General features: G+C 37.6%; 1 protein-coding gene across 2 annotated transcripts in view; it reads right to left on the minus strand.

Annotated features, from left to right (window-relative positions):
• WWOX (WW domain containing oxidoreductase) overlaps positions 1-20,071 on the minus strand; it is a 468,578-nt gene that overhangs the window by 270,331 nt on the left and 178,176 nt on the right. Inside the window, exon 9 of one of the 2 annotated variants that reach the window (XM_048959035.1) lies at positions 14,947-15,017. The exons of the other annotated variant lie outside the window; for it this stretch is intronic. Coding sequence (XP_048814992.1) covers positions 14,947-15,017 — 71 coding nt within the window. The remainder of the gene's footprint in view (positions 1-14,946; positions 15,018-20,071) is intronic. 2 annotated transcript variants of the gene reach the window in all.

Below are 20,071 nucleotides of genomic sequence, written 5' to 3' on the forward strand. Positions count from 1 at the left end.
AGCAGCTGCTTGAGGCAATCTCTCTCTGGTTCACAACAAAAGGCAGAAATAACATGCAACTAATTCCAATCAGCTTTATTCGTTGCTCCCCAAACCTCCCAAATGTTTCCAACGCAGGAGAAGAAATAAAAAATAAAGGAGTGCAGTACGTTTCCACTCATGAATTCCTGATTGTGTTAGCCCCATGAAATTACACTTATTTTAGCTGTTCTGGATCCAGAAAGCTCTAAATAAGCAGCCGTATAGCAGAGAGGTACAGAAGTGTCAGTCATAAGTGCTCCCTCTGAAACCAAGGGTGAAAGCCAATTGGCAGGAAGATGTAACAGGATCATGGCACCGTGCTTGACCTTTGCATGGTAGGTGATATGGGGAGGTCTAATGAACTTACCTAATTTAACTATTTCTGCTCTCTGAAAGAGTCGTGTACTTTATGCAGTGAAAAGGGAAGCAGAAGAAAGGAAAAAAGATTGAAAGGAAAGAAAGCTTCTCTGGGCTTATAATTTCATTTATGTAAAGAGACATGCCATAGATCAGAGTCAACAGAAACACAGTATGCTGCTGTCACTATCAAGATTTTAAATAGCAGGCTTTGCAATAACTATGTAAATTATTAATATGTAAATTTAGAGTCAAATTATCTCTTGTGAATCTAAGGACCTTGGAAGAAGCAATGCACAGCTTCTTCAGGGAGCAGACTGAGCATGGGACTTTGCTCCAATTCCCAGCTGAAGGCGTTTGGTGAAACCATCTGGTTCTGGCTCCCCAAACACCCCCGCAGGCTCCATATCACAAAGCCCATCTGCAGGGAGGGAAGAGGCACTTCTGAGTGCTGTAGAATGGTGCTGCCATGTTGAACCCTCCCCTCTGGTTCACTGCACAGCCTTTGCCATGCACATGTGCATGTCTGGGGAAAGGAGGAGTGCAGGATAAGACACCTCCTTATACTTAGAGATGTGTAAGTGGGGAACAAAGAGTTGAAGGGGTATTATAGTGAAAGGAGGCACCCCGAAAAAGGCAAGGGATGTGCTGGAGAAAGAGCTGTGGATATAGAGGGAAGTTCACCGTTCCTAGGGGAAAGAAGAGCAGTTTGGGGAACGATGCAGAAACCTACTTTATCTTGGACAGATATGAGAAGCCTTATTGATGATCCTTTACAGTCCCCAGTGAGTTCTCTGTACATTGTCCTCCTTTGGTTCCCTCCCCCCCCATCCCTGTCATCTCTGTGCCAGGCTGCTTTCTCCACCAAACACAGGTGTTACCTGCATTAGCTTCAAAGAAACTGTAAGGTAAAAAGTGTGGGTAGGGAACAAGGCATCCTGGATACTGTCATACCTGATACCACAGTGTCCCCAGCAGCTGGGAGAGGTAATTACAGGAAAAATCCTACTGACTCTACAGCCATCAGGAATGCACAAGGAGGTACCTCCAAGCGCCCAGCCTGAGACAGACTTACCACAGAACTGAATATGGGGTGGGAGAGAAAGGAGTGAGGCTCCTCTCCTGCCCAACCCACACCATCACTGTGGGCTGCATGCCAGCGTACATTTCCACATCTGAAACGCTTCCCACATGCCAGAACCAAAAAGAGCTACAGGTTTCTAATACCAGCTCTCCCTAGCTAAAATCTCAGGCTGTCAAAACTTCCACAGCTAAGGAATAATAAACTGGCACAAGCCGGCTTCAGTCTTCAGAAACTGTAAAGGTTCCTCCTTCATACCACATAGGACGAACTGCAGACCTGATTTATTCAGCAGTAATCAAGCTAGCCAAGTGAGTTGCCAAACAACAGACAAGGCCCCTCCTTTGCTATTAAATGGTCTCCTGGGCTATGGATGTCCAGGGGCACATCTCCCAATTCTCTGTCTTGTAAAGGATGAGCTGGCAACTGGCTCAAGGACTGGGAAGTTCTAAAGCTGGGGACAACAGTTGCTGCCTCTGGATATGGGAATTTATATGGTCTGTGCCTCAAATTCTGACCACATTGTCTTTCTTCTATTACTCCATAGATACGTGAGGTAAGCTTTCCAGAGTCATAATATCTGCAAAAGGCAACAGGTCCCAGGCCCATGTACAGAGGGAAAGAAATTCTGAATTTGCCTCATGGCAAATTACCATATGATATTACTTATTTTTCTCCCCTTCACTATTGTTCACTAAAATTCTATGACATCCATCATCAGCTTTAGAAATGAATGGAAATCTGCTCAGTGCAATGAGCTACAGTTAGCAACAACAAGGAAAGAGAATTATTTCCCAATGCAAGTAGTCAAGTCCCTCCCACTCCGCTTGATTAATCTGAGATGCGCATCATCACAGAGGAGAAACCTTACAAATCTCCTTTCTCACAAAACAAAGGCTGCTCACTGAAGTGTTCAGGTACTCAGTTACATTCAACACAAGCTAATTCACTTATCTTCAACAAGTGGACTATTGATTTTTTGCCTGATTTCTAAGCTGCCTGGGGCTTTCTGAACTACAACAATAGCATCCTGCATTTAAAAAGAAAAAGGAGTGAGGTGGAAACACTGGAAAATATCTCTTTGCTCATCAGTAGTTAGGATGATTTTGTTTGTTTAGTTCCATCACTATGTACAACAAATATGTGATTTAGGAAACTTCCACAATCTTGTTTCACTTGCCTCTGTTATACTTGATATTATACTTGCATATCTTGATACTACAAATTGAATACCACTTATTTCTGGTCTGAAAATATTACAGATCATTCTTGCCTGTCAAGAGAAATTGTACAATTGCTAGGAGTCATTGGCTAACCATGCCACCTACATGCTCTCAGTCACACAGCCAGACTTTCACAGCTCTGTGGTTACCATGCATGGTCAAGAGTGAAAAGGCACATGACTCATGCAATTTTGGTAAAAATACTACAGTTGAAATATAGATTTAACGCCATACATCCTATCTCTTATTGTGATACAAGGATTTGAATTCCACTGCTTTTTAGCAGTGGATAATTCAGCTTTTTAGAAGTTTATACAAAAAGATGTATTATTCTATTTGTCTCTGCTGGTGCACTGAAAAGCTGAAATTTGTATTCATAATTTAAGGGTTTAGACACAAATGAACTACAGGGAAACTCAAAGTTTTTGAGCGTACCAAGTGAACATTTTGCCTCTGAAAGATAAAATATGCTTGTGTGAGTATCTTTGGACCTTTTCCATCTGAGCTTTGAGATAAACATAGCCTATGTTTTACTAAGCTGTTGTCAGTGCAGGTCATGCAGTGTTTATTAGAAAGCTCTTAACAGAAAAAGGATTTAATTTACAGAATAAAGCCTTAATAAATTTGACTGGATATTGTATTGCTGAAAACAGATTTACAGATAAAACTGGTCTTATAAAGCAATATACTGTGATTAGACCAACTTTCTTTCAAGTAATAATAACTTTAACAATAGCGTAAGATTTTGGGATGGGTACTTAGACAAATTAAACAGTCCTTTTTGCAATTCTAATTATACATATCGAGGAAGAAAACACAACCCTCAGACCAAAACCACAGTGGACTATCACAGAACGAGACTTGCCAGGAATCCTGTCAGGGCTCCTCCTCATGCTCTCACACTGAACAAATAGCTGCTTCCACCATTTCCCCCCCTTTTGTCTGCTACCTGAAGTGTGACTCTAATGGAAATCTATATACAAAAGGGTCCCCACTTAATAGACAGATTAAATTATTTTGCCAGGTTTTATTTCTAGCTATGGGCTCCCAGTCTCCAAATTTGGCTCTTATGTTCTCTCTTGTTTTTTCTTTTGTAATTGTAAATTGCGAAATGAACAAATAGAAAAGTAAATAAATAAAAACAACCACTTCCTCATGTCATAGCAGAGATGGATGGTGCGGGACTTTGTCTGACAAAGATGACAGTGACAGCCTTAGAGTGGCATGCAGAAGCTCTGACCTGTGAGAGCTCTGCCAGTACCCTGTGGAGACCTCTCCAGAGCAAAAGTCCATGCACCATGCAGGCTGTTTCCAGTGCTGTTCTCCAATGCACTCACAGGCTTCTGCAGCAGCATGAAGGGGCATAGAAGGAGGATGAGCTCTTCAGTTGCAGAGGTGTGTTTCTTCCTAGCAAATGCTCTTGCTTGCCAGTATGTTAGCTTAGCTTGCCTGCAGCTCTCTCTAATGCCTCTTAAAATGTGCATTTTCCAACTAAGAAACAAAAAGATCATGGCACAAGTTGACACTCGTGGCCACAAGTAATGCTATGGAAGACAGGCTACAGTTAAAGCAATGCATGATCCCCTGGTACTGTCAATACTTGCAGGCTGGGGGGAGGAATCTGTCAAGTGCAATACAGTTCTAGTAAAGATATATCCTCTGTTCTCTTTGTCAAATTGACACACACAGGTATTTCAATCCATACTTCATGGTTAAAATTGATCCTCGTGAGAGGATATGTGGCTTGATCAAACTTGTGTAGGACTGAATCAGACAGGATTGATGACAAAATATATCTGCTCTAAAAAAGAAGGAAGTTTTCTTGTGGTAATGGGGGAGAGTGAAGTCTGGCTGAGGGACAGATAGGACAAAAAAAAAAGCTGACATGACTGCTTTGGCACAAATAAGCTCAATACCTCTAAAAACAGAAAATATAAAAATAATAGGAATTAATTAATTAAAAGGAGATATATATAATACAGTGGTCTCAAAAAAGCTGACTTTTTATACTGTTTTCAATTTCTGCCCGACTGAGGCGTGTTAGCTCCCAGCACGTTGCCTGTGTAGAAACATGTGTGTGTATGTATGCTGGTATGCATGTCCTTTAAGAACTAATAAGCTCTGCTCATTTAGGATGCATTTGTAAAATAAACAAAACCATAAGCAAAGCAGAGTTTTTGGTGAGGGGATTCAAAATAATTGAGATTCAGTAGCATTCATCCAAGATAAAGAGGTAAAATTCAGTATCGTGCAAATAAGATTAGAAAACTACTGTATTTAGATTAAATTTAATATAGAAAAATGGCAGTTTTTATTTATCCCTGTGTACTCATAAAGTAATATTAACTGGATCATAATTTTCACATTATAAAGGATCTTACAGGCAACCAGGAGGTTATTAACCTGGCAAACAGTCGTAAATTTAGTGAATATTTCGGAGCCAAGCTTCATACGCAACTGTCAGTGAGGGCTTAACTTCCCAAAAAGTTTTCTGGGCAGCAGATCACAACATTATCACACATCTGAGCATTAAAAGGTAAGTTTAAGAATATATCCTGTACCTAAGATGCATTCTGAAAATAATTTGAATAATTGCCATAAGGGGAAAACAGAGCTGCCAATCCAGTTTCTGTCTCTCCTCTGCCATAAATTTGCTTGCTTCAGCTTCTTCTCCCACTAAATTGTACTTGGTTGTTTTCTGATGGTCACTTCGTATTTTCACTCCAAAGAAAACAATTAATCTACATCATAAAAGGACCAAAATGCTGTTGCAAAAAAGTAATTTTGCATCGGTTCTGGAACTAGAATAAGATGTGCTGTTTGGGGTATAATCCTGAGAACAACGCTGGAATATAAGAATCTCAAGTTTATCCAGAGAATTGTGACAAAGAAGATGGAGGAAAATAATAAAGCTTTTGTAACAACTGATAGGAGCAAATGGAAAGCAAGCCAAGAAATAAAAAAATGTCTATGATCATTATGATGACGTATAAGTTTAAGAATCGTTTTTGTCTTAGTGATAAAAACAGCTAACATGATCTACAGATATTCTGAAAGCCTTCCTTTGAAGACAAGGATGGGATGCTCAACTACTGAAAATCTGAATTGATGAAAGCGTTGGGACTGGTTTGCCATCTCCAAATACATGGAGCTGATGGCCTAGTGGTGACCAGCTCCCGCTCCCCTTTAGCAGGATTACAGTTTTGCCTCTGTACACTTCCAGAATTATTAAAATGACTATCCCATTCTAGTCACATTAAGTATTTGGTATAAATACTACAAAGCAATTTATTATTTGACCTTCCATGAAGATTTCTTGATGAGCATCCTTTAAGACCCTGTCCTAGAAATTGAAGTTTATTAATCATCAGCAGGAGTTCTAACGATAGTTATAAAAATGTGTCCAAATTAAAAAAAAAAAATAACAAAAACATAAAATGCTCTTCAGTCCATTATTGCCCACAAACTCAGGAAAAAAGACATTACAAGTCAACACTTTCCAACCATATAGCACAGATAGTTCCTGTAATATATGGAGAAAGAAATACAATAATTTGTGATTCTAATCTCTGTAACCCATTGAAGAAGGCAGTTTTACTAACAGCATCAACAGTGTGCTCCCGAAAGATTCAAAACTGGATAAGAAACAATGATCTTTGAAGGACTAAAAATGTAACACAGAGCTCCTTTAGGTAATCATTTAAGAACAAATACTAAAAATGTGAAACCTTAGCACACCTAGCATAATATTTAACAGAAAACTCCTGCCAACACAATCTCATGCAAAAATATTTACTCCACGTATGCAATAGAATGGAGCAGGTTCCAACATTAGGCAAGTAAATTATATGCACAATTTAGCTTCATAAATGATATTTCAATTTTGGAAATCTAGAACAAGGAGTCCCTGTTCTCCCTCCCTGTTGCTCCCCTCAGAGCAAATGCAAGCCCAGGCAAAGAAGTTGCTGTTTGAAAAATGTGTGACTTAGAAGCACATATCTCATTTTTCAAAATTATTCATACACCAGAAGTATAAATACCACTGAAATTTGGTGAGATTCAGGAACTTAATTTTTAAACTAGGAATTGCGCTCCTACCACACTTAGGCTTCAGGCACCACTGACTGTATTTTCAAAGCTATTTAGAAACTTCAAAGGGAAGCTGCGGTCCCACTGGAATTTTCAAAGGTATCTGAGCAGAGCACTGACTTAACTTCCTGGGCTGCTTGAATTTACTTTTAAAATGTTGAGATAACTATTTGCTTCTCCAAAGACCTAAACCATTTACCTAATAATATCCAATAATTTAGGTATATTTGCTATTGCTATATTTCAAGGAACACTGCAAGTCCCATTAAAAAAAAAAAAAGAAAGAAATCTAGCAGATGAGTTTTTCATTGTACCTATTAAGTTAATAGTAAGTTTTGCACAATAGAACTTTCATGATACACTGTAAAACTAAAATTCTAAATTTCCCAGCTGTACATTTCCTAAAAGGCCACATATCTCCCCCATGTCCTTCTCAATACTTGGTTTATGCTGCAAATTTATATTGCAAAGTGAAACATGAAACGTTTATTTTGTTGTCATCTTTTTTTCCTAATAAAGCAAGTGGATAACATGGCAAAACACAGCATGACATGTTGAACACAGTGGTATACCCAAGGGCTGAGATCTCCATAGTGAAATGCAGTATTAATCTCACCTTTCTCTACTTTTCCACACACAAAAAAAAACAAAAAACAAAAAACGCATTTAAACAGTCCATTAATGAAACCATTAGTATATAGCTGCCTCAATCCTGTGTGCTATCCAAAGAACTGCTGATGATCGTTATTCTTATTTGCAATTATTAACCACAATCTTTTTCATCCTACTCTTATTAGCGTATTAATACATCCACATGCTCTATATTAAACTATATGCATAACACACTTTTGTATGATGAAATCTGTATAATTAGTTGAGGATTTCTATTTACCTCTCTGCTTTTCCCTGCTTCCCAGTTACACAGATGTCAAGGAAGGGCCTGTGCTACAACCTTTGGACTTATTTCCAACTGTAGCATAAAGAGGAACATCACAGCAAGAGGATGAGATGAAATATAAGTCGTTCTACCAGCAGCAGCCTTTTTTCACGTATTCTCTTGTTTATTGTTCTCTTAAGCTTTATAGGCAATATGGAAGGATGGGAGCTGGTGTTCAACATTTGGCATAATCTACTCTTGTCTGTCTTATTTCCCTTCTAGAGAATCTGTTATTGTGCTGAACAAGAGCACAAAGCTCCTGTGTGATGCTGTCTGTTACTCTGATCAGAAGAATTACCAATGCAATCAATAATAGCTTGCAAATCTGAAACGTGTATTTCTATGTTTCCTAGTATGGTCCTCAAGTGCATAATGCATGGCTAAAAACAATTCTTAAGAGAGAGAATTCACTGAAGATTTTGGAAAAGAACAACATAAAAGCCACTGTTTTAATCTATTCTACTGCTGTTCCTAAGGTAATGGTTACACATTACACTGTAGGAGAGATCTGTGCAAACACTGCAAACTTCGCCTTGCACAGCTGCACGAGCCTTGCACAGAAAAGTTATGAAACTAATACTGCTTCCCTTTCTCTTGAAATAAGAAATCAATATTAGAATCAGGCTGTGTAGCACGCCAACAGGTGACATTTCCCAGTATGGTGAATACTGTTTATAGGTCTTTCAAGTCTGAGTGATTGCTTACAGGTCATCCTCAAGATGAATAGCTCGTGAACCATCTTGGAGTCTTTGTTCCACAAAAAATCAAGAGGATGACTCTTACTGAGAAACAAAAGATACTTAAGGTCACAAGCGGACACCCATGGGTCAGACTGGATGGCATTATGAATGCTAATTTTGGGGATTTTTTGTTACACTTTGCTTTACTTGGACTTAACCTTCAGTGAAAGCTAAAGCAGCTGGAGAGAATTTCAACTCGTATTTCCATGTTCCAGCTGACAGCACCCCTCTCTTCCTGTCAGACCTCACAACAGCAGAATTTGCCACATGTGAGAGGTACACAGGTAAAGCAGATGAACATCCATCAGCAAGTAGGTTAAAACTGCTAAAACTGATTCAACTTTAGCGTGACTTGTTTTTTAACCCACACTTCAGGAGGTGTCTACGTGGTATCTAAAATGTATGAGGCCCTATACACCTTACAGTACTTACAAAGCATTTTAAGAAGCTACTCCTTTTATAAGTTAAAACCTACAGTACATTTTTAACCAGTACTTGAGTATTCTAAAAGAAAATGTTTTCTGTTTCCAAGCCAGAACTGGCCATTTCTTCTACAGAATATGATGTTTGAAAATCAGTTCTTCCTATTATAGATTTCTCCCTTAGCTTGTAGAAAATCCATGATTCCCTAAACATTGGTCTTTGAAAGCACATTGACTAAAATCTTCATGCCTAATTCATGAAGTGTAGTCTGGAGGTTAGTGGAGCTGGACATAGACCAGGAATACTTTATCATATTCTAATAAGCAGAGGCTGAAAATTGCATTTCTAAAGCTACAGTATTAAAGGGCACACTGCAAAACATGACCCAAACATAACTCAGTACTTCTACACTGTCTGTAAAGGCTTTGATATGATAAAGTATGCTGACGAGGGGAATAAACATAACTGGAAATTTCTATATTTAAGAAGAGGGGGGAAAACAGCAAACACTCTATGTATACATCAAAGCTTATATTGTATATTATAAACTCATATAGTGTGATCCCAATGGAACAGCCCTTGTACTCTTATCGATTATTTGAACACACCAAGAAACATCATTGCAGTAACATAAAATTAGGTTTATGTAGCAAACGTAAGAAAAAAAAAAGAAAAAAAAAGCTAGTAAAAATAGTCTGTAAGCCTAATGTAATCATAACCATAAAACTCTTAATGACTTATTGCCATACAGAACACCAGAAAAATGTGAAAATTAAAATCACCAGAGGAGAAACTTAAGCATATTTGACTTACAATGTTTGTGCTATTTAAAAGTAAATAACTCACGACTCTTTTGTTTGTTTTTGTAGTGTTTTTCCCTACAACACAACTAGGTTAAAAGAGGAAAAAGGAATAATGTATGACGGGGTTTCTGGTTTCTCTACTGCAGGATATGTGGGTGGTAGAAGATGTAAGAAAAGGATTTTTTAGCATAATATATTGTTCTTCTCATGTATAAGGAAGAAAGCAGGCATCTTTCCTGTCTTCTCTCACCATGGGAGTGAATTACAGTGTCCGGACCTGTTTCTGTAATGTTTCCTGGCTGTTTATCTCTGTGTTTAAGATGGGAATTCAGCAAGTGACTTGTTGAATTTGTCCAGGAATTAAGATCAACTTTTTTTCAAACATATCCACCTCTAGAGTGTACAGCATCACTGCTAGGCTGTTATTCTCCACATTCATGGTGGCCATGGTGCACACAAAACCTGGAGGGGCAAGGTGGTTGCACGAACTAAAAATAGAGAGAACAAAAGGCTAGATGGTCAGAGCTGCAAGACTTTGAATGAGTGAAAACCATCAGTCACAGCAACCAACATTCCCTGGCAGTATAAACAAGGTAGAAATGATAGTCAATAAAATCACAATTAAGTACACTGAATGTTAGTGTTCCTGTATGCTCATAATCAAGGGAATCAATACTTAACACTAAAAGTTCTCTACTACTTGCTTTCATTTTATATATATATATATATTTTTTTTTTTTTTTTAGTTTGGCTTCTTGAGCTGATTCTGCTAAGAGCATCCTTCATAAAATGCAATTCCAGTTACTGACTGCAGCAGGAACCAGTTGCCAGACAGCAGGACAGCCTACTAGCTACTTCTGGAATTAAAGTGGAAGGAGCGAAAACAACAGGTTTACAAACAAGAGATTGGAATCTGTTCTTCACACCAAGTCAACTTATAGAATGGATGCTGCATAAGATAGCTGCTTTTTGTATTCCAATTCTCTTTCCCAAAAAATAATCCTTAGTGTTGGAAACGTACAAAGAACGTAACAGCACATTTAGAAGCCACAATCAAAGTCTTGGTTTTCTAAGTTTCACATAAAACTATTGAGACAACTGTCTCTTTCCAGTCTACCTTCACATTTTCACTCCATCATCCTTGCCTTCACAGCTTTTCTGGATATTTCACAACTTTCCTTCAGTCCTCGGGGTTTCATAGTTTTTACCCTAGCTGGGTACAACTTCAGGCTATCATTATTATTATACCATTTATGCAATCACAGAAAGAAAAGAGAAATGGGTGAAGTGGCAGAGAGCTCACTCTCTGAAAGACAGCACTACCTACCTAACTCCTGAAATCACAGCAACAAAAATGCTGCCACTTCACTGGCATTGATATTAGATCTCGTAATTTGCTTTGGACCATGGCCCAAGTTAATATTCAGAGTTTAGGTTCAGAAGGGCACCTTTACTGTTCAGCACTCCTCCAGTCAAGCCTTGCCTCACAACAGTGGACATTAGAAATGCACATTAAAACAACTGTTGCCACTTCCAGGAAACCATTTCTTATTTGGCTTAGTGCAGGGCAGCATACCACTTCTTTCTGAATGCTTTCCAAACATAACCAAAGGAATTCAAGCATCTTTGCAGTTTGCCAAGAATGTGTACAACTGTATTGGATGGTTTATTGAAAAACGGCTCTTTTAATAATTCCTCAATACGAACTCTGGGAATTTTCATGTACACCTCCACACAAATCACACTGATGATTTAGAGCAGCAGTTTGCCAACAAATACAAGCTTTCTTATGGTATCTTTTAAATTTACTGGTTTCACTCCTGTAGTGATATAGAGCACCAACTTCTTTAGGCTTTTTAATTCTGAGCATCCATCATTCAGAGCCGTACCAAAGAAACTCTCTCCAAGTGCCCTACGGTTCAAATGTTGAAAATGGATGGCTGTAGAACGAGCCCTTCACAATCAAATAAGTATAAAATGCTTCTTTGGCACTTATTCAGGTACATTTTTATTAACAGTGCATATGTACCACTCACACCCACAAGCCTGGTTCCTATTTTTGACATTCACAGACAGGAACTGTACCTTATTATAAGAAAATGCATGTAAATGCACATAAAATACAGAAAATGAATGGTCTGAGTGGATTCTGAGAGAAGTGGGTTCCTATATTTTAGAATGAAAAGGGCTTTGGCAGAAGTTTTGTAACATGGTACAGATCAAATGCCCTGCGTTTTGTATGGATATAAAAACTTTAATCTTAAGCCGTATGAACACAAGATATCATACATGATAAACACCTTTCTCTACCTGTGACATTTTTCTCATTCTGTTTTTCATGCACACCAGGTACAAAGCGCAAATATATGAAAAGAAAAAAACAGTATTTTGCCTGATCAGTATCTGTTTACAGTAATCAGAGGAAAAAATGAATGGCTCTTACAATGACATTTTATGGCTTCCTTTCAATCAATAAGACAGCTATTTTGAAAGAGTCACGTAAGTTTAGAATCAATTACGAATGGAAAGGAAAATTCCCGAATATTACTGGCCTGAGATTTGTTCATTTGAGAGTTGTATTTTTTCCATCTTGCCAAACACTGCTGCAAGTGATGCAGCATGGTTGAGCTGTGTAATAAATGCTTCATCATTCATCACCATCCTCATGATTCAGGCTGGTGACAAAGTTGAGCATACTTACTTCTAAAAGCCATCTGTTGCATTTGTTGTGAATATTAGATGCTTAGGACATTATTTCTTAACTGCTTTATATATACACTATACTACACTACTGTGAAATACAGTTTTTGCTATGAGAAACTTTTCTTCTTTTGTTTTGTGCTCCTGAAAAATAAATCATTTAAACATTTAGCACACAATATTAAAGGAGAAAAGTACTGAAGGAGATAAAAACTTAGCAGAAATAATAATTGAAACTCAAAAAAAAAAATCAAAATAAAGAAATATTAATTTTAGAAACACATCTTCAGTCCGTGGGTAAACTGTGGTAGTGGAGGAGGGGGACAACGAGCTCATGGTAAGGAGAGTGTAAATGATGGAGATGTTATTAAAAGGTTTCTAAGTGGCAGAATGTCCCTGTGGTCACTGGGGGTCTAGGGAGAGACAAAGGGAGAATATGAGTTACTTTATGAGGTTTTCAGCTCTAGAGTTCTGCCTTTATAGTCAGATCTTCTTTCCTTTTAAAACAATGAAGGAAGAGTTGGTATGTAGTGGATACAAATCAAACCATCGAGAAACAAAATCTCTATTTCAAGTTACCACAATTCTTTTGCAATAAATACTCCAACACAGCTCTCCTACCAGTCACCATTTGGCCACATAAGCTCACATTTTCTTTTAATTACATAGCAGAGATAATCAGACTTCTTCACTGGCACTATTCCAACAGCATAGTAAAACAACTAACAGCATGCTATGGAACACCATTACCTTTCCTATGAATATCCACAACAAAACCAAGATGGTTCCTAGCCCAGCACTACGTCTGAACTTCCAACACTGCTCCTGCTAATCCAGGTCAGCTCTTTACAGAACATACAGATAGACTTAGATCAATATAATGAATACTTATGGTCTCATTTCATGATATCAAAATAGTAAAATGTTGATTTTTATTTTTTTATTATTTCCAATCTCCTAAACAGCAATTAAGTATTCTGTGGATGAAAAAAATTAGCTACTGTGTCAGTAAAGTCTGTTTTAACAAGATGCATGCAGGATTGTCAAGAGGATTGCTTAAGGATGACCATTAAGAAAAAAATGTAAATTAAAAGGACCATATGATAATGCCTTCATCTGCCAGTATGCTTAACAATAAAAGTAAATACCAGAGCTTAGAATATAGTCTCCATATATCTTCTGAATCCCTACTATTTGAATAGCATCCCTGGGCCTGCTCCCTGTTCAAAATAGTATCCACATTCACAAGTGAGAGGACCTTCACTCGCAGTGAGAATTAACTGTAACTGCATGCCTACAGGAGCTGCTGTTTATTAAAATATCAAATATCAAAATACTCAAGATGCAACTTTAAGACTTAGCAAAATCAGTCATAAAACCGTCTGCTCCACAGACATTTGAACACACCATTTATGCTCAGACTTCATCTTCTGCACAGCTCTTTTCAACCCCAGAAACAGATTGTGATAGCAAACTTCTGGCCATTGGGTCTCCTGATACATGTCTTTTTACTAAATTATCTTTGCATACCTCTTAAAGGAACATACAATCTATAATTCTAGTCTGAATGGAAGCATTTCTGTATTTTACCATGCGATTTATATCACATTAACAACATAAATATGCAATATTTATTCCTTTCCTGGCTCCTTCTTGTGCAACTTTTCACAATCCCTTAACTGCTTTGGCATTAACTAGCAGAATGCTAAAATGATAACCACACCACGGAGCAACTCAGACATGTAGAATTTATCCTACATTGTGCAAATGCATCCCTGACAGAATTTCCATTGTGAACCTGAAAGGACTTTCTACAATGTCAAAAGAGCACTTGTGCAGAGAAGATGTGCTGCACCTCCCTGTTTGGTGATGAGACACTAACCAGCTTTACTTCTGATAAGATGCTTTACCTGAGGTATTCAATTACATCCCTACTAGACTGTGCTGAAGGAATATTTAAAGTCTGCTTTGCCCTTGACTCTTGATTCTGCATGTCAAAAGCACTTAACTCAAACCCTTTTGGATTACCAATATTGCATTAAGTTCATTGACTCCTGTACCAGATTATCCAGGACCAGATGAACTGATATCACACACAGAGATATTGATGTTCTTCCAATATTAGACAAAACTAGCATGGCATTATAAATGTTTTAATTATTTTGAGGAGCTGGTTTAGCAGAGAATAAACAGCTCACTTGTGTAATCTGCATTCACGTATTCTATGGAACCCTCCCTTGAAATTGTTGTGAAAATTCAGAAATTCAGTGACAGAGACCCTAAAGAAAATGCTTTTGAGAATTTCTGGTTTATGAAACCACAAAACTGTCCACACTAATCTACAGCTCCCCTTGCTGGGTCAGTTGCTGAACTGCATTCAGGCAGAGGCAAAAAAAGTATTTGATACACATAGACTTACAAAATATGTGTCACACAAGACTGTTGTGTGCAATAAGCCTTTGTGCTGCACACACTGCCTAGAGATGGAGCTTCACCAGCACAAGAGAAATTTCAGACCACATTCAGCGCTGTAACTGAAGAGATGACAGAACCAAAAAACAAAACCACATACCAGCTCCCATCTGCCTTCCACATTTCTACAGACCTCCTTGATTCAGTCCTCACTTCCTTTACCCTCGCACTCTGAAAGACGCCAATGAGCAGACTGTTATTCAGAATGGTGATGAATGAATAACCTCAAAATCCTCTAACAGCTTTACTCGAGTATAACTGGACTTTGTTCCCTTATTAGAAAAGATGAGGCCACAGCACATCTTGTTCAGGTTGCTCAAAGTTGGTGCTCTGTGCTCTTTAAAAGAACTAGTTACTGCAACTGTTTGCCAACCCAATGGGCTTTTCCACTTCAAAAAAAAAACCTTAAATGTCTCAGTAACTCTCACATTTTTTGAGAATGTGAGAATATGTCTCTTATCAGTTATTCATATATGCCCATAAAAATGACAGAAGGTTGGGTTTTTTTTTTTAATGTCTTAAGAGTTTTCGTAACAAATAGTAAAATGTGCTCCACATCCTATCTATCAATCTCTAAAGCAACACCAATTCCTTGGATGAATGATTCAACATAGTTTCTCATTCCAAATACAAGGTACAATGAAGCTTGGATGGAATTCCCTTGTTCTTTCTGGTTGCAAGGTACATATTTTTATGTAATTCAGAGCATCTACTACACTTTTGTCTTGACAAGTTTATCTACATTAGCTTTCTTCACACCACTGTGGCAATATAACAGAGAATTACATGGTTGAACTGTAAATCCTATGGCAATGGTTATCACACAAACACAACACTCTCACACTGCTAGGGATGCACAAGAAAGTGTACAACACATGTTGCTGTAGAAGTTCTGTTAAATAAAGTAAAAGTTCTTATCCAGAGAAAGTATTAACAGAGGCATCCATAACTTCTATTAATGATTTTCACACAAACCTAATGAAAATTTGGAAATATGATGCATTTTTCTGGTTAAAACCAGCAGATACAGACAAAGTGTACATAGAATTAGTTGTCTGGATAAGAAAGATTTTTGTATTCCTTTCTCCTCCATCACTTTGTGCCTTTTATCAGTAACATAATTGTTAAAACTGACTATGAAAAAAATAGAAGAGAAAAAAAAAAGCAAGCACATGTAAGTCAACTAGGATCCAAATAAAAATTATAGATCTATTTTTTAATATGCCTCTGACACCTTTTTGACCATGTATTGACCATTTGTGACCATTTCGCACAGACTAAATCAATCGATAGGTTGCTCATCCAGAATGTAAAACTGAATTTTTATCTCTTATAAAATTGATAATTCAGAATACGAGATCTGATGTGAAGAAGGGATTGCTATAAGCTCACAGTACGTCCTTCAAGGGAGCTGTTTGTCCCAGTCAGACTGGAACGATAACTCTTAACTTAAGCATTATTATTGCGTTTAGCAATTGAAAGATTTTAAAAATGTTTTCATACTCAAAGGTAAATTTGACGTATTTGTCAATTTTCAAAGGAGTCTGGAGTGATTAGATTTAGGGGTCAGTCACTTAAAGGTCATGTGAGACCCGAGATTTTACTTTTAAATTATGAACAAGAACCATCACAACCAAAACTACATACGTACACACAAAAAGTGAATACTTGGGAGAGGGATTTGTAAAATTAGACAGTCTGCCACCCATTGAAACAGACTCCCCCACTCAAGAGACATAATTCTCCTGACAAATAACCTTGATAGGTAAAGGTAAAGCATGTAGATGATTTACTGCTTTTAGAAACTTACTCAAACTGTGTGCCAACACTCGTCTTCTTCAAAATAAACTCATGTCTCATGTTACAAAGCATCTACAATTACAGAATGCTTTCCAAAATGCTAACAATAAATCTAAAACAAAAATCAATACTATTAATTTGTGAGATGGATGCTAAAAAAATCAAAGCTGCCATCGTTCAGAAGTGTTAAAACAAACACAATGGAAATCATAAATGTGCTTTAAAACTCAATTTAAAATACCAGTTACAAGTTTATCTAATCCAAATTTAAGACCTCCATTGCTTATTTACTCCTACGAAAAAGGATTCAGCAGATGAATTGTGAATTGTTAACAGACATTTTCCCAACCACAGAAATTGCTGGCTAACTGCCCACTGAATACAATAGCCACATGTTCACAATCTTTAATTATCCAAATAATGTAGTGTCATTTTAGCAATTAGTTCAGATGACCATATGTAACTTTTTACAAATAGCTCTTTCTTACTATGACCAGAATGCCAAATGTACCAAAATGTGTTTATATTAAATGCCCAACTCGAGCATTAAACGGACTTAGATAATTACCTTTGTTTAACATACTGTGACTTGTACTACTAAATGCTTCCTAAAGCATCCTAAGAAAGGTTGATTTTTGCAGAATTATTCTGTCCTACAATCCAAACTCCGGATCTTGTTATCTCCCATGATACTAAAACAAGGTCCTGATGAGGTCACGGCACAGCTGTCGAAAAGCAGCTTTTGTTCTTATTTGGTGAGTTTTTTGAGATAAAAACTGAAAGCCAGCCTGATATAACCTATACACGGACACTACAAAACCTTCATCCCCTCACTTCTTACAAAGCTCTACAAGATCCCCTCCATCAGCTGTAATGCCACAGCATCGGTGTGAAGAAAAGGGAGACGGATGGCCAGCACCCCCACACCTTGCTGCATGCATCACAACTCCAGGCTGGTTTGGAGCCAGCAGATGCTGCCTGCAGTGCCAGGTGGCTGCCAGGTTGGCTCTGCAAATGCAGCACCGCATCCCTGCAGTGACCCAGAGCGGGCTGCAGAAATGGGAAGGATCTGACAGCACAGGGAAACCTCAAGAGACACCGTGTCTCCTTCCAGTAAGGTCACCATGCTTATAGAACGTGGCTTAAGTCAACAGATCCAATCCTCATATTTGGCTTTATCTCTAACTTTACAGCTGCAGTTACACTCTAGAAGACACAATGACAAGGATGCAGATTACGTTACGTTACCTTTTTTTGAAGCGTACGGTACTGGGTATGGCTGGAGAGAAGAAATTGGCTTATATTAAACCTACATGAAAATTGGCTTCCCTGGAAAGGTTTGATTCAACGTAGAAAAGCTTTCATTCCTCATATCAGGAATGTTGCCATTTTCCCTACAGTTGGAAGTTCTGTATATTCTCATGGATTGAGTATCCGGTCCCAAATACAACTTCTAGGTGCCCTGATGGGAGAAATACAAAATACTACTGAGGAACAGAGACTGGCAGAACTGATTTCCAAATTTAGGAAAACGGAATACAATAAAAAGCAGAAGACAAAAGCAGAATGTCCGTTCAAAATTAACACAAAACTACCTGGCAACCAATCTATTGGGCATTAAACACCCTTGGAGAAAACTGCTCTGTCACAGAACAGAAAGATAAGTTATTTTCTCCTTAAGACACCCAGATTATAATCACTCGTGTACAGGTAATTGTTGAAGAAGGAAAAAGCAATTGCTGTATAAATGCCTCAGAATTTTATTGTTTATAAGCTGTGTTTAGATGAAGGTATACATACATAAAGACATACGGGTCTTTATTTCTCCTTAATTGGCTTCAATTCTCTCTAAGGACTCTTAATATATAACAACTGTATGCATTGTAATGTAAAATTCATATCAACCTAAGTGAATAGGTTAGCATTACATTACCTTTTCCGTCCTACAATTTATGAATACCAAAACTGTTGAATTATAAGACATACTATCACAGCTAATTCTATTTGTAATAAGGACAATTTTTTTTTGCATCCTTTGTTCTGTCTTTCGCTTTCACTACTTGCTCATATCTCACAGAGCCTGTTTTTCACTGGGGCTTTCAGGAAAACAAATGCAACCAGCTGACCTCCGATCTCCAATGCAAACTACAGCTTCTAAGATAAGTTTCTAATCAATCACACATCTGCAATGACAGTTGGACAAAGTATTTAACAGCACTGGTTATGGCTCCTTCAGATTATTACCTACTTGAAACACTGGAGGCATTCTGTAGCTATTAAGATAACTTCCTCTGAAAAGCACAGAAGCTAGCCCTGATCGCAGACAGTGGGATCCTGAGGGATGTAAATATTTTGGGGGGTGAAACAGTTTTTTAACTTAGCTTGGACCATACATTCTCAAATCGTAGTAAACCCTTCCAGCTCAGACCCATTTACAAACAGACTGACAGGGCAGAGCTCTGATTAAAATCCAGCTTTCTATACTGATCATGTTTGAACACAGCCCTTAGGAGAATGAAAAGCACAACAGGGATGAGAGATTCGGTGTGTGCTTTGGCCACAGCAACAACCTCCTGCATGTGGATAAGAACTGGGACAATTAAACAACACCTGGACGTGTCCCTTGACATAAGACTTGCTGTAGCCTGGGCTTTTCTGCAGAAGTTTGTTTGAAGAGCAAGGAAATAGAGGAGGTGCATTTATAAGATTCTTCAAGATTACTCTGATTACTCCCTCCCTTTCAAACGCAGAGTATATTGAAGCCTCTTTAAAAAATTCATACAGTAGAATGAATCATTCTATGCAACTGTAAGAAGAAAACTGTCAGACAACATTCCCAATTCAATATTACACTGTGCTTCAAGAAAAGATTTCCATATATTCTAGATTAAAAAAGTCTCATAAATAAATGATAATCCACTGCTTGCACTCAAAAATGAAAAATAATTTTCTGTTTGCATTTTACGCTGCAGAGTAAAATGTAAAATTTAATCTCTCTTTTAATATAATCTTTGTATATACAGAGAAGTAAAAAAGACATAACCTTATGAAAGTTGATTTTTTACATGGTTAAAAACATTTCTATCAGTGTTTATCTAGAAACCTTATTTTATGAGTGCTGGAATATATCACATATTGATAACTTAAATTATTCCAAGCAAATTATGGTAATGATTTGTTGTTGGTGGTGGTTATTTTTTTTTTAAGAGAAGGGAGAAAACCAGGTTTCCAACCATAAGCTGGATAAAGACAATGATGAAGAAATGGGAAACTGCCAGGAGGTTGCTGCATCTGGGTACAGTTCAACAGAAATCTGTTAGCAATTTTTAAGAATTTATTGTAACAAGACTTCAATATATTTTATACCGATAATAAAGTATAGCATATACTATTATAAACATATAGTATGCATGTGTGCATATTTA

This window comes from Lagopus muta, chromosome 12, assembly GCF_023343835.1.
Source record: "Lagopus muta isolate bLagMut1 chromosome 12, bLagMut1 primary, whole genome shotgun sequence".
NCBI classification, from domain to species: Eukaryota; Metazoa; Chordata; class Aves; order Galliformes; family Phasianidae; genus Lagopus; species Lagopus muta.